General features: G+C 42.2%; 2 protein-coding genes across 9 annotated transcripts in view; both read left to right on the top strand.

Moving 5' to 3' along the window:
* Window positions 1-8,846, top strand: part of pdlim5b (PDZ and LIM domain 5b) — a 28,668-nt gene extending 19,822 nt beyond the window's left edge. For 4 of the 5 annotated variants that reach the window (XM_028980153.1, XM_028980155.1, XM_028980156.1 and 1 more), the window contains exons 6-13: window positions 775-944; window positions 1,583-1,613; window positions 3,667-3,803; window positions 5,680-5,860; window positions 6,911-7,091; window positions 7,437-7,557; window positions 7,651-7,766; window positions 7,864-8,846. In XM_028980153.1, coding sequence (XP_028835986.1) covers window positions 775-944; window positions 1,583-1,613; window positions 3,667-3,803; window positions 5,680-5,860; window positions 6,911-7,091; window positions 7,437-7,557; window positions 7,651-7,766; window positions 7,864-7,953 — 1,027 coding nt within the window. In that variant the 3' untranslated portion in view covers window positions 7,954-8,846. Of the gene's footprint in view, window positions 1-774; window positions 945-1,582; window positions 1,614-3,666; window positions 3,804-5,679; window positions 5,861-6,910; window positions 7,092-7,253; window positions 7,311-7,436; window positions 7,558-7,650; window positions 7,767-7,863 lie in introns of those variants that run through there. The other variant, XM_028980157.1, reaches the window with a different exon arrangement.
* A 705-nt stretch (window positions 8,847-9,551) lies between these two features.
* The window catches only part of bmpr1bb (bone morphogenetic protein receptor, type IBb), a 39,049-nt gene continuing 25,994 nt past the window's right edge, over window positions 9,552-22,606 (top strand). Inside the window, exons 1-2 of one of the 4 annotated variants that reach the window (XM_028980176.1) lie at window positions 9,578-9,660; window positions 14,896-14,996. In XM_028980176.1, coding sequence (XP_028836009.1) covers window positions 14,941-14,996 — 56 coding nt within the window. In that variant the 5' untranslated portion in view covers window positions 9,578-9,660; window positions 14,896-14,940. Of the gene's footprint in view, window positions 9,661-14,892; window positions 14,997-18,993; window positions 19,158-22,606 lie in introns of those variants that run through there. The other 3 variants (XM_028980175.1, XM_028980177.1, XM_028980178.1) reach the window with 3 other exon arrangements.

The following is a 22,606-nucleotide window of genomic DNA, read 5'->3' as shown; positions in this document are numbered from 1 at the left end:
TAATGGGAGTTGGCCGCTGTAAATCTCACTCATTCACACTCGCATGACTGTGGCATGACCATGCAGCAGGTGTCAGGTCATGCGTACAAAGTTCTGTAAGATGAGTAAGATGAATGCTCAGACATTGCATGTATGTGTGTGTGTCACGTGATTTGGATCCTGCTTGTTTGAATGAGAGAAAAAGTATCAGTACATAGAAACGCTTCTGTTTATTCTTCAGCATACACAAACATATTCAGAACTGAGGCTATTTTTATACTGATGTGCCACACCTGTGAGGTGGGATGGATTATCTCAGCAAAGGAGCAAAGTCCTGGTTTGTGTGGAACTTGCATGTTCTCCCAATGTTGGTGGTGCCCATTATGCACATGCATGCACATTAGATGAATTAGCAACTATAATTTGGATGAAGGTGTGAATATGTAGGGTAATGGTTTGTGCGACCTACCTGCAAACGTCATGCTGATTAAGCCATTATAGAAAGTGAGTGACTTATGTACATTCAGCATGTTTTTGTCTCATCAAATCATGTTATTATCTCATTATGTGTCCCAGTGGTACTTATGGTGACTCAGATATTTATATGTCATGTGTTTTGAATTTTCTTTAGGTCTTCTACAAATATTGGTCTGTGTGTGTGTTTACCACCGACAGCCATAATAGACTGTGTGACATTTGCTTTTCTATTGTATGTATGTTTTGATGTTGTAGCTGATGACTGTGAATGTGACAGGAAACAAAAATGACTGAGTCCTTGCTATTTAACTGATCCAGGACAGCCCAGAAGCCGCAAGCCCACACAGGTGTGGAGGTGACCCACAGCTCATTCAGTGACTCCAGTAAGAAGCGTCTAGTGGACGACACAGAGGACTGGCATCCTCGATCAGGCACTGGCCAATCCAGATCTTTCCGCATGCTGGCTCAGATGACTGGCACAGAGAATGGTCTGTTTTTATTCCTCCAACTTAGTCCACCTTTTACTCAATTATTACTGCAACACTACCTAGTTGTTTACTCTAATGTTGTTGTATCTCCTTGAACTGGTAGTGGGTGATGGAGACTCACACCAACATTGTGTTGTCGTGTGATGTGTGTTTTTACTGCTGGTGTTACTGGTTTCTGTGCATCCACATAGGGATGGCGTTAAATTCTTACAACATAACCAAAGCACAGGAAAGTGGTGCTATTGTGACCTTCGGTGAAAGCTGCATGGTCAATGTAGGACAGCAGGATGGTAGTAGCCTAGTGGGTAACACACTTGCCTATGAACCAGAAGACTACAGAGTCACAGGTTCAAATCCCACTTACTACCATTGTGTCCCTGAGCAAGACACTTAACCCTGAGTTGCTCCAGGGGGACTGTCCCTGTCACTACTGATTGTAAGTCGCTCTGGATAAGAGCGTCTGATAAATGCCTTAAATGTAAATGTAGGACAAGTGATTGAAAATGTATCCTGCCGCTTTATACAACCATGTAGCGTCGGTTTTGACTCGGGTGTCGAATAAGTGCTTTTAAAACCTGTGTGGACTGTATGTATTTATGTTGATGCATGTTAATAGTCTCATTTTTTTGTCTCCCCAGATCAAAATCAAGAGAGCGGCCCAGCAAAAAAGTAGGTTGAGGTGGTCTGTCTGGATGGGATGTGGTTCTGGGAACAGTATGATTTGTGTTATTGTTGCTATGTGGATAATGAGGGTTTTCAACTCTTCACCCTGTTTGCTGTGCTGTGGGTTTAACAGAGCTGCAGTATTGTGGTCTGGTGATGAGTGTTGAGTCTGCATGGAGAAACCCCAGCAGACCTGGCGAAGGTCGTGGAGCTTAACCCCACCTGCACAGAGGGAGATCTGTTTTTCCACTCCACTCTTCATATCCCTGTTAACTTGAGATGTGTACACTGTTGGAAAGGAATATGGGGGCAATTAATGGAGATTATGGCTGATGGAATGTTTCCAAAAAAATACCACCGCTCTCTTCATGACACCGTGAAGCTTGTTTATGTTTGGGATTGGAAATTAGGCAGATGTGCAGTCTTCCAGATGGAAATACGGATCACGGAGCTGATAGTAAAGTGTGGGTTATTTCTTTCACATGAACTCACTGATTTTGTGGATAAGAATTTGGAAAAAACCCTCATTTCCTGTGGATTGGAACCAAAAGGTGATTGGTGGAAAGTTTTCTTCCTACTCCTATGCGTCATTTCATTGTAACTGTATATTAGGCCATATGTCTGGATTCACCATTCCACTCTTACAAAGTATTAACAAACCACAATATCACTTTGCTTTCATGCTACTTGCCCATATGTAATCATCTAATCCCTAATTATAATGATATAATCTAATTAAAATAGTAATTATTATATCGCTTCCAGTAGGTGCCAATAAGTGATTAGCAATGTTACTTGCTTTATAAAAAATTACTTTTAATACAGATAACAGGGTCATACAACTAGCATTTCAATATGAATCCACTTTAAACTTAATTGGTTGATCATCAGAGTACATGTATACATTTTTACAATTTTTGAAACAGTACTTCTATTAGGGAAATGGTAAAACTTACACTAATGATAGTTACTGTATCTGTACTATCTTCTACACCAATCTGAACAGATATTTTGGCAGATATACTAGTTTGTCATTCTGAATTACTTTACAACCTAACCCCAACTGACATGCTGACCTTTGTCTTTAGAGTCTCAAATATCTGGATTATGATTACCACACATAGGTGAGGTCATCTATTTTACCACTAGAAACTCTTGACGTCATCTTGGTTACGAAATGGGTACGGTTATGAAAGCAGTGAAGTAAAAGTGATCAGGCATTTGAGGACTGGCATAAACAAGAGTCATTATACTGAGTCATGGTGTGCTTTGTGATGCGAATGTCTCAATGCCTCTCCTGATGGGGACAGAGCTCATTAGCTTCACCATGTGGTGTAAAGGAGCTAAACCCTTTCTGAAGGGCCATAGAGTGTGTAAACTGTTTTAAAGGTTTAGAAACACTTAGATGCAAATGTTCAAAAGTTCACCTTGGTAATAATATCTTAATATCACTACTATTTCTATTTTATCACCCAACTCTTCAGAAAAGTTCAGGATAGGTTTCGCTCCCAAGCTTAGTCTATTATGTTTCATCATTTCATCCTGATATCATTCTCACCGGAATCTTCTTCCCATCATTTCTTTGGGTTATGAGAGGACCTTGATTTTCATGATAAATGTAGACTCTTTGCTACAATCACATAGACAGTCTGCTTTTGTTTGTCCCTCAAATAAGCAAATAAGCTTAAGGGGAGTAGTCTGCGCAGTGTCCTTAACTCTGTGTCAAGATGGTTGTTTGGACAGGTGCCTAAAAATACGTAGTGGTCAATATGGTGAAAGAACAGTCTCAGAACATTACACAGGTTGAGGATTATTCTTAACAGATGTTGTATTGGATTGAAAAACCAACTGGTAAACCAATTTGTGGACTCCCGGAGACTAGAACAGGGAGAAGTGTTTTGCGATTTTTATGCAGTATAGCATCTGTTAAGCATCAGTCTCTGTGTGCAGAGTTTGATCCATCACAATTTGCCTCTGAGCTGACTATGCTGCCAATTAGAATCATTCATTTATTGTTACTTTAGGTTGAATTAAGAACCTCTTCTTTTCTTTTCCTCAGTGAGGCTGTAGAGGTGGCCCAACCCAAATCTCACACCACATCTGCAACAAGGTCCATGACCAAAATCTCAGGACCTCAAAACACCAATGGTGTCCCCCCAGCTTTGGCAAAAACCAGGCCAGTAGTTAATCCAGCAGGTAAGTGCCAGTCAGTTCAGGCATTACAGAGGGAATGCCATATTAACAGTAAATGCTGTAAATGTAAATGTAACAGTACAGTAGAATAGTTACTGGGTTTAGTTTCCAGGACCCCCTTTGGAAAAATCTACAAGTTCCTTGTATAAATTGGTATAATATTTGTGCACATTCACCCATAAATGATTCCTAGACTGCTATGACAATGCAAATAGATGTTATAGTGTATCGTTTAGAGAATACGAACATGGGGAAAATGATCTGAGGCTGTTCCTGAATCTGTAAAAGTGGCACCAGTGCCTTTGGTGGGCCGACTGTAATGTGAAAAAACAAACTGGATTCTCTCCGACTTGTTCCAGCAGCGTCCTATAGGTGACAGCATTGTACAGCTCTTACAACTAAAAGTAATTTAATGTGACATATGAAACACTGCCCAGTCAGCCTCTAGTCAAAGGGGATTGTGCAGTGGATCCGCCATGTCTCCTGAGTCTCTGATTTCTGTTCTGTATGACAGTGGTTCACAGACTAAGACAGTAAGAAGTGGGGATTGTTGAAGTTTGTTTTAATTTTGGCTTGCCTGGTAGTGTAATTCCAGACCCACAATGAGCAGCTAATAGGTCAAAAACAGGACATCACACTGTCCAGCTTTAACCCTGTCTGGCCAAGGAGTTTAGGGCTTATTTAATAAATTGTGGTGCACAGAACAAAAACATCTGTTAATATTAGTGTTGTCCTTGATATTCCTCGCTGCTTGATTGCTCATATTGCACAGCATGAATAAATGTAGTCCATACCAAATAAAAAAAAATTGCAAAAAGAATAATAATCATTAACTGTTTTAAATAATTAGCTAGTCAATTCCAAAATGGCTGAAGCACTAGATAGTGTGACTTGACCGATATTATTGCTTTTTTAATCCATGCAATTGTTTTCAGTTGTACTAAAATAATTGAAAAAGGTTTCGAATAATGAATGAAGCTGTTAGTGACAGACTTGGGTTAACAAACACAGCATTCCATTTTATCTCCAGACTATATGTTGTTGATCTACATGCGTGTAGATATTAATAATAATCAATTTCCAGGTACCACCATGATTTAATATTTGTACAATGTCAAATGATTAGAAATACAGAACTGTCCAAAAAAATAGTTGTATGATCAATGCATGGTTGGAGTTGAATGGATGAATAAAATGATGTGTCTTAATATACCAAAAATATCATTACAACTAGAATTGCGGTGAAATATCTTATAATGCTACTTGTAGTCCTCTGTATCTGTCATGACTTTCACCCACACAGACTTTTTAGTCATAGGGGGATTGTGGTGTTGAAAGTTGCTGTCCCATTCCGTTCTCTCTAGTAGTTTATCAGAGTTTTTACATTTTCTTAGTATGCATTTCTCTTGCATGTGAGTCACTGACAGGTCTACTCTCGGTCTGTTGATTTTGGATTCAGCCGGGGCATCACATCTCTGGGCCCAGTGCGCCTCTGTTGCAGCCTTCAGGCTGCCTTGTTTATTCAGATCTTTTACCTTTAAATTGGCAGGAGGTTTGCACTAAAACTCTATTAAATTCTTCTTTCTTCTCATATTTCACTTGCTTCTGGAGTAACATGGCCTCTGACCACTGTTGCTTTTCAGTTGGGGACCCTGTTCCATTCTGAGTCTCAAAGCAGGGTGGCTTTTTTGACAGGTGTCCCCTCTAGTCATTTTAGGGTAGAGATGCTGACTTGGGGGTTTGAGACTGTTCTGGACTGAAAGTTTCCTCTTGTTCAGTTTGCCACCATTAACTCCACTCTTGCCCAATGGTTCATTATCTGCTGTTTTTAAATGCTGTTTTTATGTCTGACAGTGAGGCACTTCTCCTTTTTCCACAGGTGGCCCTAAACTGGGTGGGCAGCCCTCAGTTGGTCGTGTGACTGGTGGATTGCCAAAGGCTCTGGAACGGCCAGCACCTCAGCCCCACCCAAAAGATCAGGATTCACTAGTGCAGAGGGCAGAGCACATGCCAGCCGGAACCCGTACGCCCATGTGTGGACACTGCAATGCTATCATCAGGTCAGAAAATCACCCTACACAGCTTAGTACTGATCTAAAATCATGTCATTTTCATCATCAGTCAGTCTGAGTGCTAACTGTCTTGTTCTGAATAGGATTATATCATTAGTTTAATCATTATTACTTCATTAAACATGCTGACTATTAATTTTATTTATTTACACATTGTTTGTGTATTGTACATGGTTAAAATAATGCTGAGAAATATTAAATTTTTTTTATCTATTTTATTATTTATTTTATTATTTATTTATTTTTGTTTTAATTGTTTCGAATGAAACTGGAAAGAGAGAAGCACTAGTAACATATGAATATACCGAGCAAAAGTTTTATCAGCTTCACAGAATCTAAATCTAAACTTCATCCCTCAATTCTATAAATATCCAAAACCTAAGCAAGCTTGCTCTGAATGAGTGCTGATGTTCATCTTGAACATCTTGTCTGGAGTGATCTTAACATCATGAAACTTTGAGCAGAACTGAGCCGTGTCTGTTCCTGCAGCAGCTCGTGTGAAATGATCAGAATAATTTGGCAATTTTGGCCTAGTGCTATGGCCCTGGTGGAAAACGGTTTAATGTGAGAGGCAATAATATCTGATTAATTCTGTGTGCCAACACCACTGTGCCCTCAGAACCCTGTAATTTCAGGCTGCTCTCTGGGCAGCTATAGTTTGGTAGCCTTGACCAGGGTTCTAATCTCTCACGCAAAGGGTTCCAATTGGCGGTGGTGTCGTGTACAGTTACACAACACAGTAGTTTGCTGTGAGGAAGGAGTCTATGGCTCTTGGGCGTAACGTCTCCTGTTCTCTGTGTAAGATAACCTCTGGCATCCTTGTTGTTTTCCTCTTGGTCAGACTACAGCAGGTTCTAGTACTTCTGATTAGAGGCTGGATGAGAGTATCATCATGATATCTACTCTTGTCCAGTTAAAAATTTCGATGTGTTTGTGTGTGTACGTATGTTTCTCCTTATAGTATTTAGTATCAAGATGAACTCTCATTTAACTTTTTGTTTTACTGATACTTAAATATTTACCTATCATCAATTGCAGGGGCCCGTTCTTGGTGGCCATGGGGAAGTCGTGGCACCCCGAGGAGTTTAACTGTGCTCGCTGCCGCACATCTCTGGCAAGTGTGGGCTTTGTGGAGGAGCGAGGTAGTGTGTATTGTGAGCACTGCTACGAGGCCTTCTTCGCCCCAGTCTGCTGTCACTGTCAGCAAAAGGTCCTGGGGGTAAGTTTGGTGCTTTTGTGATTGTCATTAAAATCATGAGAGGTTCTCATTTCCTACTTCCAGCTCTGAAGTCCTCAGTGTTCCTCTGTTCCTATTGCGCTTTCTGCTCTTCTGATCTCTGTTTATATTCTCCTTTCTGTTTCTTCATAACTCTGCTGCCAGGATGCCTCTCTGGGCTTGAAGCGTCTGTGGGTACTTTGTGCCACTGGAGATTAAAAGGTGCCTGAGAGGCGTCTGTTGTTGTTAAAGGCGTGAGCTTAAAACCTACCTTATACTGCATGTGCGTCATGCTGTGACATTGTTTTTGTGACGTGCTGTGTTTTTTTTTTTTTTTGATGATGACAGGAAGTGATCAACGCACTCAAGCAGACATGGCACAGCTACTGTTTTGTGTGCACTGCCTGTCAGCAGCCAATACGGAACAACACGTTCCACATGGAGGACGGCCGGCCTTACTGTGAGAAAGGTGTGAGCACATGGCACTCTGCTCTTCTTAACAACCATCTTACCTCAGTGCAAATCAGTGGACATTGTCGTCCTTTGTTTTTTCACCCCTCAGATTATTATAACCTCTTTGGAACCAGTTGCCATGGTTGCGATTTTCCCATTGAAGCTGGGGACAAGTTCCTGGAGGCCCTTGGGTTCACCTGGCATGACACCTGTTTTGTGTGTGCGGTAGGTTATTGTTAGGACAGGTTATTCTGAGGACCTCTAAATGATCAATAATGAAATTATTTTTATATCTGTCTTATACATGACTTCATTCATTCAGGTTTGCAGCACCAGTCTGGAAGGTCAGACCTTCTTCTCCAAAAAGGACAAACCTCTGTGCAAGAAGCATGCCCACACCGTCGCAATCTGACCCTGGAACAGCGAGCCTGTTTTATGATAAAAGAGAGCCTGTTTTATGAGGTGTTAATATTTTGGCTGTTAAAGAGAGTGATTTACTATATACAGTAAGAATTTAATGATTTGTTACAAGCATACTTTTGGGGGGGGTTCTTCTCTGGCGTGGTCTCTATCCTGCAGGGGTAACTGGATGATTATTATTTAATAGTATTTTTTTTGGATGAATAAAACAGTATATTAAGAAATGTTTTTATAGTTATGTTTTTTTCACTCCCCTAAATATGTTTGTGGAATTAAAAGCTAATTCAGTTTTATTTGAATGTTATTTAAGCATACAGGATTTTGTCACCATTTACTCTATTTCATGGTTATTTCTGCACAGTGTTGTTCCTCTAAATATACTTTATCTCATCTTTGTCTTATCCTGGACTGTAAAATTCAAGGAAAGGCCTGATTTGTCATTGAAACCCCCAAGCCCTGTTCCTTCCTCAAATGTGCTGAGGCCAAATGAAATAATTTTCTGACTGTTTTGCACATCTCTCTGTGTACTGATGTTTACTTTAGCTGTTTGAATAGTCAACGATGTCTTCATGTGACACTATATTTGCTGTCGTAGGTTTAAGGTGACCTTCATGAACTAAGAAACTCTTAAATCATCCCACCTCCGCATAGGGATTATTTGTCTATCAAAGGGCTATCAACTACTATTTAAAATAAAGCTTGATTTGCATTAAACTCTCCTTTTGGCAGTTTGCAAAAATGTGTGAAATTTGAAATCATGCTTGGACGTCTGTTCAGTTCTTTTGATTTATAATTTTGCTACTTGTTTTGTTCAAGGTAAATTCTTACATTAAAACTAAAACTTCAAAACGTGGCCACTAATAAACTGTTCTGGAGATCTGTGAACCCTTGTGCTCATTAATCTTTATAAGATTGTTGCTTTGTTTGCTATTTATGTAGGAATTATTGTACCTTGGGCGAGTCTGTGCTGGCAAATAATTTTAAAGGGAAGCATAATAGTCATATCTTTCGTATTTTCACATATCTCTTGTTTGTGGGTGTTTACCAGTGAGTCTGGTAAAGGGTGCTAGTAGTCTAGCAGGTAAAGCACTCGCCTATGAACCAGAAGTCCCAGGTTCAAATCCCACGTACTACCATTTTAAGTGAAGTGGTTGTCACATGTGATACACAGCAGCACAGTACACAGTGCACACAGTGAAATTTGTCCTCTGCATTTAACCCATCACCCTGAGTGAGCAGTGGGCAGCCATGACAGGCGTCCGGGAAGCAGTGCGTGGGGATGTGGCACCTTGGTGGATTGGGATTCGAACCAGCAACCTTCTGATTAGGCTTCCTTAACCGCTAGGCCACCACTGCCCCAAAAATTTGTCCCTGAGCAGGACTATTATCCCTAAGTTGCTCCAGGGGGACTGTCCCTGTAACTACTGATTGTAAGTCGCTCTGGATAAGGGCATCTGATAAATGCTGTAAATGTAAATGAGTCTGGTGTGAAGGGGAGATGAGTGTGGCAAGTGCTCCGGTGGGTGGCGGTGTAGTACCAGGCAACGCCAGCGGGAGGCGCTGTTTGGCCCGCCGAATTAGCGGCGCGAAGCACCGATCGCGCAGCTGCGCTGAGAGAACAGAGCTGCGGATTTTCGACCGAGAGCGAGAACTAAAAACGACGGGAGGACCTTTTTTTATCCCCCAGACTGTGACAAAGGTGAGTGACTAGAGTTCGTTTTATCTCTGCGGAACGCGCATGAACGCACTTTTGCACACATGTAATCCAAAGCGAGTTTACGCCAGAGCAGCCAGTTCTTCATATCGCTCGAAGTTTCTACTCCAGCTTCAACACACGTCGCAGTCCAGTCATAGCACGTTCTCTTCCACCAAATATGTCATACTTTCATTGTCAGAGTTAGAATATCGTTATGTGGAGAAAAGTAAAACACATTTCTGCCACAAACATCGTCATTGTCGGGTTCTCCTCCGTGAGTCTCTTGGCAGGAAAACCCGACTGTGTGGGTCTCGTATTTGGCTTCTGAAAATGAGATGATAAATCCTGGCTGTGTAAATCCGAGGTCCAGACACACTCGTCAAGCACCGCCGAAACATCAGAACATTCCCTGTGCTCATGGGGCAGAGATAAACTTTTGCAGCGTTTCGCTGATGCTGAGGAAATGCAGGGTAAGCCCTGCTCTGCGAAGTAGGTAGCAAGTGGGATTCGAACCTGTGACCTGTCGCGTCAGCTGAGTGGTTACAACTTCATCACGTCTCTGCATGTTGGAATGGGCGCAACCACGAATAATGAAGGTTTAGATTTCTATTTTCAGGCGAAGAGCCACTGCTCACAAGTTAAGAGTCTGAGGGCCGTTGGGCCGCAACTTCATCACGTCTCTGCATGTTAAAGTTAAAGTGAAGTGATTGTCACATGTGATACACAGCAGCACAGCACACGATGCACACAGTGAAATTTGCCCTCTGCATTTAACCCATGTTGGAATGGGCGCAACCACGAATAATGAAGGTTTAGATTTCTATTTTCAGGCGAAGAGCCACTGCTCACAAGTTAAGAGTCTGAGGGCCGTTGGGCCGCAGGCCTGGCTGGATGGCACACGTGCGGCTTTACCGCAGTTTTCCTACCACAGGAGACCATGTCCAGCTACAGTAATGATGTTCCTGTAATGATGTTCGCGCAGGGGTCGCACGCTGGGCTTCACTCTTTTTTTTTTCTCCTGAAATCACAAGGCATCACTTCACAGGACTTTTTAACATATGTTGTTTTATTACGTTTATCAATTATTGATTAAAAGTGATGATCGAGCATCCATGTTTGTGCATTTTATCATGACCAGAAGAAGCCTGGCTATCAAAAGTTCTGCACAGTGAGAGCTCAGTTGGTCAAATGAATTAATCTTTGAAAGATTTGGCTGAAAAAAAAAAAAAAAAAAAAGATTACTAATAATTAATTACAGACTATATGCCTCTGAAGTCTCATAAATATTATTTCACTATTGGTTGATAAGGTGGATGGGCCTGCAGTAAGAGTAAGAACAGGATGTGGGGTACGCAAGGAGATGATGCTTTTGTGTTCCAAGGCCGCTCTGGGAGAAGAGATTCTCTTTCAGCAGAGGCCTGAAGGCTGTTCCAGCACTTTAACAAACACCGGCTGTCTAGAAAACGGAGGATCTCCAGACGAAAAAAAAAAGGGTTCATTTGCTAAATGAGATCAGGAAAAGTTCACAGTTCACTTTCAGCACAGAGAGCCGAGCGTCTGCTCCATCACATCTGCATCGACCCCCCCCCCCCATCCCACATAGCCCCTCCTCCCCATGACATACGCCGCTTCATCCCTGGGTGCTCAAGGCTACGTGGTTGTTTCTTTTTAAATGCACTTTTGCGAGGACCATCCATCCTGGGAGTTGCTCCCCAGGGTCACAGCTGCAGCCTTGGCCTCCTCCACATGTGGACTGGCTGGGGAGGATCCGGACTGAACTCGCCACGTCACGTGACCTGTGAACTCTTGGCTTCCCGGCTTGTAATTACAGGAAGCGAGAGAAGCCCTACCTTAACGATCTCAGTGCGGCCTGTGATTGGCCGGGGAGGCTGGTCTCCAGTATGTCGACTAATCGCCATCATTCACATTTTACACAAAGCAAACTCCATTGTCTAGATTCCTTTACTCTTCACTTTTGGGCGACGGTGGTGGGGATGTGGTCTGAAACTTCACAGTTGTCCTCTTTGGAATAAAGAAAATGTTCATGATATACAACATATTCGTACCTTCTTCATTCGTCGTGGTAGGACAAGGCTGATCACTTTCAACACACACGGTGATCTGAAAGGACAGCACGCTGTACCGTATGCACACGTTATAAAATGATCGGTGAACCGGTTCATTTATTACAAATTATGCTGTTAAGCTGAACTCTGTTCCACTTCGTGTTGCCAAGTTTAGGGCAAATATTTTGGAAGGGTACGTGACATGTTCAGGGCCGCCATGCCAAAAGCGGATGAGCGATGGCAAGAAGAATCGTTTGTTATCGGTCACAGTGTTAAGATGCAGAGACACGCTGCGATTATTAGTGAACAGACTGTGCGTATCGGATCTCCAGCGTGTTTATGTGCCGTGAAGCCGCCCCGGCTCGGGATGTCTGGAAGAGTGTGGGACCGGCCCTCATCTGCCCATGCTGCCGGTCGGATGAAAAGCCATTTGTTACCCATCGTCCTCTCGGTGTGTCCGCCTGCAGACGGAAATTCTCCCGACTCCGCGGCACTGAGAGATTTGTGGCCCTCGCTGCTTTGATATCTCTTAAGAGTGCGACCCCCACACAGGGAGACAAATGAGCTTTGAGAACAAAGCGCTCGATCTGCAGATGCTGTACGGCTGCTGCTTACTTTATGTCCTCCAGCTGTGTGTCATTTGAATGAACAAATGATCAAATGATCAATTCATTTTAATATCAACTGCAGCAATTTCAGGTGTCGCTGGTGTGTGGCTGGACATAGTGACATAGTGAAATAGTGTATTGCTAATTAGAATACACGGACAGAATTTTGTGAAGTACACTTAATTTTTATTGTTCATATTTTAAAATATGTATTATTCACCTGTGAGAGTGCTTGTTTTGATTTTACTTTTTTATAGTTGGCCTTTTTTTTATTATTAGGTTGCAGCAGTACGAATTAAGTTTGGTCTACTATTATTAACATAATATAACATTTGGAAGGAAATACCTAAAACAAAACCTTAAACAATTCTTGATAGTGCAGCTAATTACTGTGAACATATTCACAGAATCATTAGTACAGCGTGTTGAGTGTTTTATATCTCTTTATCTGTGTGTGTATCTGTGAATGTGCACATCATTCGAGTATTTTGCCGAAAACGTTGGGCACCTTCCCACACAGCCCTTTAGCCTTAAAGCTTCTGCAGGCCTTTGCTTATAGTAAGGGAGGTGAGAAAGACGGCGCTGGAGGTCAGGGGTGTATTTTATATCGCGCTTGTTTGAACAGCTATCAAAACACAAAGCAGCCCTCACTCGGACTCTGATGGCTGAAGTGCATGAGTGGGGTCTGGTTTCAGGGTGCAGGTTTGGTTGGGGCTGGACGTGGAGGGTCTCCTTTGATTTCACACCGGCGCATCCATCATCCAGACAAGTTCTGACAATGCACAGCATGGCCCACTCAGACATTCACACAAACACGAAGGCCGGGGCGCACACAGAAACCGAGGCGCACGCTTGCACAGACGCCACATTACCATTTCATTTCGCGAAACACAACCCCGTCACTGTTTTGGGTGAAATGTGTCCCTGCCTGTGTTTAAATCACATGTCAGGGTGATTGAGCTTGAAAAGTTGTTTTATCTTCTCATTTTGTTCTGCCCGTTCTGAAAGCCCCACATACCCTCAGCCCTCCATGGTGGCAGTTGCTTCTTCAGCCAATGCGATAACAATTATGAAACATGAGATCTCGTTTCTCCTCCTGCTGGCCTTTAAATGTTCTAGTTGTGACGGATTAATGAGCGATTTGTTACACAGCAACTGGGACTGATAGATCTTCTTCCAGCACTTTCAACCACCATCAGACAGACTGTGCGCTCCACCCACGTATAGGAAAAGGTGGTGAGGCTGCAACAGTGATCGATGTGGTTCATGTCAGTGTTTGTACAGCATCCCGAAAGGAGCAAATTTTATCACGATCAGTCGGGATAATACAATGCATCCATTTTCATTTGTTCTGTTTACGTACATTCCATGTTCAATTAAGGCTATTCATGTTTCACTGGATGAGCAGAGCGTGGTGGCACACGGTTGTAAACCCTTTGTCATAATTCACGTGAAACTGTATGGTATTATGTTAGCTGTGAAGATAGCACTCTGTAGAATCTGTTGTTTGTCTGAATGTCAGAGGTCTTTCTCTAGAGCAGAGCTGTTTTTTCCCAGTGCTGGACTCCACTTCCTGCTGCGTTTAATTGGCATTCCTGAGCTATTGAGCAATGAACCTGCCCCTACAGGACCTGCTATAAACTCCCCTATTGGTTAACACCCCAACGGCAGACACTACAGAAAGACTCCTCACCTTTAATAGTATTTGAGTGAGAAGTGGTCTAGAGGAGGAGGTTTTACACACATTTTTACATGTTACTCATTTGAATTTCACTCTTTTTGTGGCCCTGGGGTGGCCCACCCTGTGCCCGATTACCTGGAATGGCCCTGCATCCAGATGTGGATTAAGTGGTTATTGAAAATGAGTGAGTGAGCCTATTGTAGTTTAGTACAGATACCAGGGTTCTTTAGACTGTCTTTGGTTGAGTTGCCTTTCTAAACAACACCAGAGACTCTTTTGCATTGAGTGGTCATCTGACTTTCTGTGTTTTAGATTGAACTGATTCAATAGTTAGTTCAACAATGAACTGATGATTGTCGAACTTGTGTACATAATCTACAACAGAGTGAATAAAAAGATGTATTCATAGTTGGGGGTCCTAGTGAACCTGAATTGACCTCTTCATCGATGGTAACTTGAAAGCATGTTGTAAGTCGCTCTGGATAAGGGCGTCTGCCAAATGCCTTAAATGTAAATGTAAATGATGAACTGACTAAATAGATGAAAAATTGATTACTAAAAGAGTTGGCAATGAATTTCATAGTCGATTCGTTGTGTTGCATGACCCGGAGACATTTGATTATTAAAGAACTATCTAACAATGAAATATCTCATGTTGGCCAGGCTAGCCAAGTGGGACAGTGGTTGACTAGCTGGTAATGAAGCAGCACCGTCCCCACGCGCTGCTCCCTGGGCACCTGTCACTAAGGGTGATGGTTAAAAGCAGAGGACACATTTCGTTTTGTCACCGTGTGCTGCGGTGTTTCACAATGACAATCGCTTCACTTCTTAATCTGCATCCCTGCCACATCAACAACATCTGAGTGTCTGTTTTCTGCAGCAGGCAACACAGCCTCAAAGAGCGAACCTGAGTCCGGACCATGTGGACATGCTCACAATTTTGCATTGCAATGCAAACTGTCTGAAGAAAGGGGGAGAGAGAGAGTAAGTATGTGTGTGTGCGTCTGCAGTGTAGTGTAGAGAACAAGTCCTGACATTCAAACAAAAGGTTTTCTGATTTGTATTGTTCTTTATATTTTAATGAATTATTTATTGTTCTGGCAGCTCAGGTGGCACTTTATTTAAAAAAAAGTATATATTTGGCAGATGTGAAGCATACATGCGAGTGTTTTTTGCGTTAGTCCATTTTTATTTCATTTTATTATTATTATAACAGCCCAAGGCACAACAAGCAATATTATTTTACGGTATTGCCTAGTTGCTTTAAATAAAAATGGGGATTGTTACCTTTTTAGACAATGGCCCTTGGTTATCCAGGCTGTGCTGTTCTTGGAAGTTCGGATGGAAATTGGAAGTGTGTACTAATGTCTGTGGGGTGCATTGACCTCGTTTTAGTGCTCTGTATTGCCACAATTATAATAATAAAAGTATTAACACACCAGACGCAATTCCATTAATTAATTGTCTGAATTTATCACAATATTCAGTAAGATAATGATAAATGTTTGACCAGAAACACAATAGAGTAAAATTTATTAACAACAATGAGGGTAACTTTTGACTCAGAGGCACCACTGATTTTGTCTGTGGCTGCATGCTAAGAGCCCCGCGGGTCCTCCGAAGAATGGAGGCTGGGTGACTGTCCGGGCTTCATTGTAAACCTGCCTGTGTGGCCACATCACACCCCTGGTTCTATGCAGTGGAGCTCCTGGAGCAAAACCTCAACTCTCCGCTGGTGTCCCCCAAACACACGAATATTTGGTGTGATGATTTATAGGTGGACGCTACGTGCTGCACACCTGCAAATCTTTTGGAATCTTTATTAATCGTGGCCATGTGTGTTTGATCTGACTTTGGTTCTTCTAAGCTTGATGTTGCGAACATTTCTCTCCGCTGAACCTCATTGGTCATGAGAGGCCGCCTCTGTCAGATTTCCATGTAAGGTCTTTGTTTTCCTCTGTCTTCCCTCCCGTGGTGCAGCGCTGCTGGGAAGATTTGGGCTTCAAGCTCTGCAGACATTTTTAACAATAACAGGTGTATTAGTGATCTAATCCCCAATCATTTTTCACGGCAGCAGACAGACCACAGAGCAAACATAACACAACTTTCACTTCGCACTCTGTTCACTGCCCCGTTCATATCCCAAGTAACAGTAAAGTCACCACATTGTGCACACAAGCCCATTGTTTTGTTTTTTTTGCAGCGTTTGATATGAGTGCGGTGTGCTAGGTAGATTGTGTTTAAATGTTCGATTTATTCTATCATTTCAACCTGGCAATGCTTGAAACAATACATATATAATGTAATGTGTATATTATGAATGGTTTATTCTTTTTCTTCACACGTTTTCTTTTTGGGGACCAGCAAAAAGTCCCCTCGTCTAGTGAGTTGGTGCTCTCTGCCACACACACATGCACAGTGCCAGCCATGTTCTGAGAGCATTGGCTTGCGATGTGGTGGGAAATCCCCTCTTTCTGAGTTTGTTTAGAATGTTTCCTTGGGCTTTTGCAGTATAAAATATGTGTAACAATGTTATTTCAATTTTCCACCTGTGCTCTGCTCCCTAGCAGAACAGTGGTTCTCTTGTATATTTTTAAAAGATCAGGTTGAATGACGTGATGCCTCAGAACCATGCTCAGAATTTTGTAGGCTGAACTCTTCTGGAAGGCATCTCGGTTGCTTTTGTTTTAAAGGCTCAGCATGGGCTTTTATTGGTTTTCTGGCCTCTGATGAACACCACCTTGACTCTGCATGTAGATCTAAACTGTCCTGTGTCGCTAGAGGCTTGCTGTTTTTTAAAATGGCTTGAGGCTCACTTCAGCCTTCGGAGAGGAGCCAGAGCCCCTTTTCAGCACAGCGCTAAGGGGCTCGCAGTCAGAGGATTTAATTACACAAACCTGGACAATGGAAAAATGGAAAATCTGTGTGCAGTACCACATTCCAAAGAGAACAGCTGTGTTCATTTGCAAATTTCTGCTAAAATCATCCGCTTGATACAAACCAAGCTGCTTTCCAAGCTGAGGATGTAAAAATGACAATGCCCATGTATTAGAAAACTTGACTGTATTCTGACTGATGCTTGCTGAAGCCCAGTGTGTGGTGTTCTGATGGTTGTTCTGTGTACTGTGAAGCCTGTGAGACAAGGCGAAACTGGTCTGAACCCGGCAGTTTAATACATTTCTTCTCATGATTTTTCACTCTGGAGACATTAAGTGACAGCACAGCTGTCCTGATCCACTCTGGATGACCTGTCTGTGATTGTCTCTGTGCTGAATGGGTGTGGCTGTGCTTTTCTGGCTGCATCGTTCCCCCTTGCATCCCAACCAGTGACACTATATCCACTGTGAAATCAGAGAGGGATTTGGGAAGCTTTTGAACTGTCAGTGCTCAGTGCAGGCAGAGCGCCTCTGTGGATCCCCGTCAAGTTTGAGGAGGACGTGGTGTGGGGAAGACCTTAATCCTGAGGGTTATTCTGATCTGACACGGATCTGAGGAGGCACCAGTCTGTGAGAGGAGCATACAGGACTAACATTAACTATTAACCACAGAATTACTACAACTTCCTCAGTTTCTCCAAGTTCATTAATGCTATGACAAATAAAACATACTCAACATAACCCCAGACTCCCCAGATCTCCCCCCAATAACACAAACTATGCTTCTACACCATCAGCTTTATTGTCATGAAACAGAAATAATGGACCCAAGCACAGGTACGTGCCACTTAGATTATTACTTATCTGGGACAAACATATAGGGCTCTATATTGGGAAAATTGGAAATGGGGAAAGGGAAGGAACAGACTCACTTGGGGGGCACACACCACACTCATTCCACTCTCATGCTGCTTCCAAAATCTCTGCATGTCTAACCGACATCTCGTCTTGGATGGCAGCCCATCACCTCCAACTCAATCCCACCAAAACTGAACTAATATTCATTCCAGCAGATTCTTCACCACATCAGGATCTTGCTATTTACCTGGACAACTCGCAGCTCTCTCCTTCTGCAACAGCCTGCAACCTTGGTGTAACAATAGACAACCAACTCTCCTTCTCGACTCACATCAGCAATCTTTCCCGCTCATGTAGATTCCTTCTCTACAATATCAAACGAATCCGCCCTTATCTGTCAACACAGGCCACCCAGATCCTGGTTCAGTCCTTAGTAATCTCAAGACTGAATTACTGTAACTCCCTACTAGCTGGTCTACCTCTATGCACCATTTGACCTCTACAACTAATACAAAATGCAGCAGCACGACTGATCTTCAACCTTCCCAAATTCTCCCACACCACCCCTCTGCTATGCTCCCTCCACTGGCTCGCAGTAGCTGCACGCATCAGGTTCAAAATACTGATGCTGGCCTACAAAGCCAAACATGGAGTAGCACCATCCTACCTCACAGCCCTTATTACACCTCGCACTGCACCTCGTATACTCCGAGCCTCCAGTACTGCTCGCCTGGTCCCTCCATCGCTAAAGGTAAAAGGAAAACATTCATCTAGACTCTTCTCTGTCTTGGCCCCTCGGTGGTGGAATGAACTTCCCCTCGAGGTCAGAACAGCTCAGTGACTGAGCACCTTCAAACGACAGCTCAAGACCTTCCTCTTTAAAGAATATTTAGATTAACTTGTAACTTTCTTATTGTCGAACTTGTGTACAGAATCTACAACAGAGTGAATAAAAAGATTGTATTCATAGTTGGGGTCCTAGTGAACCGGAATTGATCTCTTCATCGATGGTAACTTTGTAAGTCGCTCTGGATAAGGGCGTCTGCCAAATGCCTTAAATGTAAATGTAAATGTCTTGCGTTTTGCACCATAGACCTCAACCTGAAATAACAAGACACTATGAAATGCAAGACAATCTTAAACATTCACAGGAACCAGAGTCCCACTGACTCCGAATGAGACAAAATAATGAAACCAAAATCTGAGGAGCACCACTGACATCTCACTCTGTTTTTTGCTGTTCACAGTTCAATACCAGAACCAGCAACACTGGTGTAGGACCTCTTTTATAGCAGAGGGTCTACAGGTGCAGGGAAATATGGGGGCGTGGCCTGCACCCAGTGTTCCCTGTGTTTTTTTTCTTTGCCATTTAAGAATTGACCTTCCAATTTGAGAAAAAACAAATGTGGAGGTAAGAAATGCTTCGATAGTTAATTCTGTATGCTGTAGCAGCGAAATGGGGTGTCATGTCATGGCATGATAATAGTTCATTATGGGCTCGAAAGCCTACTACCAATTAAGCATATTAGGTGATGTGCATCTCTGTAATGAGAAGGGGTGTGGTGACATCAACACCCTATATCAGGTGTGCATAATTATTGGGCAACTTCCTTTCCTTTGGCAAAATGGGTCAAAAGAAGGACTTGACAGGCTCAGAAAAGTCAAAAATAGTGAGATATCTTGCAGAGGGATGCAGCACTCTTAAAATTGCAAAGCTTCTGAAGCGTGATCATCGAACAATCAAGTGTTTCATTCAAGTCGCAAGAAGCATGTGGAAAAACCAAGGCGCAAAATAACTGCCCATGAACTGAGAAAAGTCATGCGTGCAGCTGCCAAGATGCCACTTGCCACCAGTTTGGCCATATTTCAGAGCTGCAACATCACTGGAGTGCCCAAAAGCACAAGGTGTGCAATACTCCGAGTTATGGCCAAGGTAAGAAAAGGCTGAAAGACGAGCACCACTGAACAAGACACACAAGCTGAAACGTCAAGATTGGGCCAAGAAATATCTCAAGACTGATTTTTCTCATTTTTATGGACTGAGAGTGAGTCTTGATGGGCCAGATGGATGGGCCCGTGGCTGGATTGGTAAAGGGCATAGAGCTCCAGTCCGACTCAGACGCCAGCAAGGTTTGGGCTGGTATCATCAAAGATGAGCTTGTGGGGCCTTTTCGGAGGATGGAGTCAAGCTCAACTCCCAGTCCTACTGCCAGTTTATGGAATACACCTTCTTCAAGCAGTGGTACAGGAAGAAGTCTGCATCCTTCAAGAAAAACATGATTTTCATGCAGGACAATGCTCCATCACACGCATCCAAGTACTCCACAGCGTGGCTGGCAAGAAAGGGTATAAAAGAAGAAAAACTAATGACATGGCCTCCTTGTTCATCTGATCTGAACCCCATTGAGAACCTGTGGTCCATCATCAAATGTGAGATTTACAAGGAGGGAAAACAGTACACCTCTCTGAACAGTGTCTGGGAGGCTGTGGTTGCTGCTGCATGCAATGTTGATGGTGAACAGATCAAAACACTGACAGAATCCATGGATGGCAGGCTTTTGAGTGTCCTTGCAAAGAAAGGTGGCTATATTGGTCGCTGATTTGTTTTTGTTTTGTTTTTGAATGTCAGAAATGTATATTTGTGAATGTGGAGATGTTATATTGGTTTCACTGGAAAAAATAAATAATTGAAATGGGTATATATTTGTTTTTTGTTAAGTTGCCTAATAATTATGCACAGTAATAGTCACCTGCACACACAGATATCCCCCTAAAATAGCTAAAAATAAAAACAAACTAAAAACTACTTCCATAAACATTCAGCTTTGATATTAATGAGTTTTTTGGTTTCATTGAGAACATGGTTGTTGTTCAATAATAAAATTATTCCTCATAAATACAACTTGCCTAATAATTCTGCACTCCCTGTATATTTATTTCATTTTAAATTCTCTCTCTAGAACTGGCTCATTTGGCTCAGTTCAGCAAGAAGATCCAGTTCTTTCTCTCTTTAAAAAAAAAAACTGTCTCTTCATTTAACCCAGCGCTTCTCAATTTCTCAAGCAATGCCAGGGGGTGGGGTTGCATGCCCCTGGGGAACATGCTTTTTGCGAACAAACTCTTAAGAGATACTGTTGAAGAATATTTATCATGGATGTAAAGAAAGATGGATAAATAGCTAATGAGACAACCGTACATCTCCTGAAAGCTAAAGCTGGTTTCAGACTGAATGTACTTTCTATGTTCTATGTTTTGCCCGTTTTCCTAGTATGTGTCCAATGTTTAATATTTTAAGGGCAATTTTGTTTACAGAGACTTCATAATCCATTTTATTTATGGTTTTTGGTTGTGTTTGGTTTTGAATTGAAGTGCATTTTTTTGTTATCAGAGACTGTGAGTCCATTTTCATTTTATTTATTGTTTTTGGTTGTTGTTTTAGATATTATTTTTTTTATTCCAGTCCCAGTGTTGAAAAATTCTTTAGAAATGATAGTTTATTGATCACTGAAAGGGTGTACTTGCATTAATGTGCCATTATCATTACATCATTTGATTCTACCATATTATTGTTTATTGTAATAACTCCTGGGACAGCAAAATTTGTTGTTGTTACAGGCCTACTAATAGCACCAGATGAAGGTCCAGCTTCCAAAAAAACAAAACTATGGCAGATCAGAAGAGGTCAATGTCACAGGTCAATGTTGATAAAAGTCTTTTGTCATTCAAGGCTGTACCCAGTGAGGGTTGTTGAGCAGCAAGGTTTCCAAGAGCTAGGTCTTCACATTCTCAGTCTTTCAATGAGTTCAAGCCTTTATGCTTTTTTGATGGCATTGTAAAATATATTTAAATGGCAGTTATTGTGAGTTAGAGTGCGTAAAGTGGAGAATGGAATTAGTTCACGTATCAAGTTGTACTAATCTCCTTGAAATTTTCTGTGCATATGGTGACAATTGTACTAAAAAAATTGAGGTTGTGTTTTGTCAAATGGGTTTATATTTTTCTTTTATATCAATATTATAACAACTGAGCAACATTTAGACTCCCATGTCCACCACTGGTGCTGTAGTGCACAAAGGAGTTAACCATATACTTTACCACAACACCCTCAACTTTATCAACACAGATTAACACCAACTATGGTTTAACTAATCCATAGTGCCCACAATACTTCCATAGACTTTACCACAACTTTGGTAACTTTCAGACTGTCTAAAACTTTTGCAATTTTAACACAGACTTTACTACAGCTGCTTATAGTTAACCATATACTATATGGTACCCTAAAATTAAGCACAGCTCTCTGTTTCTCCAGGCAGCAGACCTAAGCCTGGATTAAGCCCTAATGAATGTGGTGTCATGGTGTAGAAGTGAGGAATAGCCTTGAGGAACCTGAAAGGAAAACATAGTGGCAGATGTGTGAGGATTGTCAGGATTGTCATGAAGAGGTTTTGTATTTTCTCCCTGCATGAGTCTTAAAACCAGCAAGTTCACCCGCGTTTTACGTCCTTGGTAGCACCTTGTCCATTGAAAAAGGAGCAAAACATGAAGTTAAATTAAATAAGGCAGGGCTGTGTGTGACAAAGTGACACTGCATGTTGACTTCGCAAGATTTGTTCCGCCTGTGCGTGTTTGAGTGTACAGTGCTCATTTCATGGTGGTAGTAGCCTAGTGGGTAACACACTCGCCTATGAACCAGAAGACCCAGGTTCAAATCCCGCTTACTACCATGTCCCTGAGCAAGACACTTAACCCTAAGTTGCTCCAGGGTGGGGACTGTCCCTGTAACTACTGATTGTAAGTCGCTCTGGATAAATTTCTGACACTCCTGGGCTACACTGGGCTAGTATAGGCTGCACTTTC

Source organism: Denticeps clupeoides, chromosome 5, assembly GCF_900700375.1.
Source record: "Denticeps clupeoides chromosome 5, fDenClu1.1, whole genome shotgun sequence".
Taxonomy (NCBI): domain Eukaryota; kingdom Metazoa; phylum Chordata; class Actinopteri; order Clupeiformes; family Denticipitidae; genus Denticeps; species Denticeps clupeoides.
Note: the sequence above shows the minus strand (reverse complement) of the source record. Positions and strands in the feature narration are given on the sequence as shown.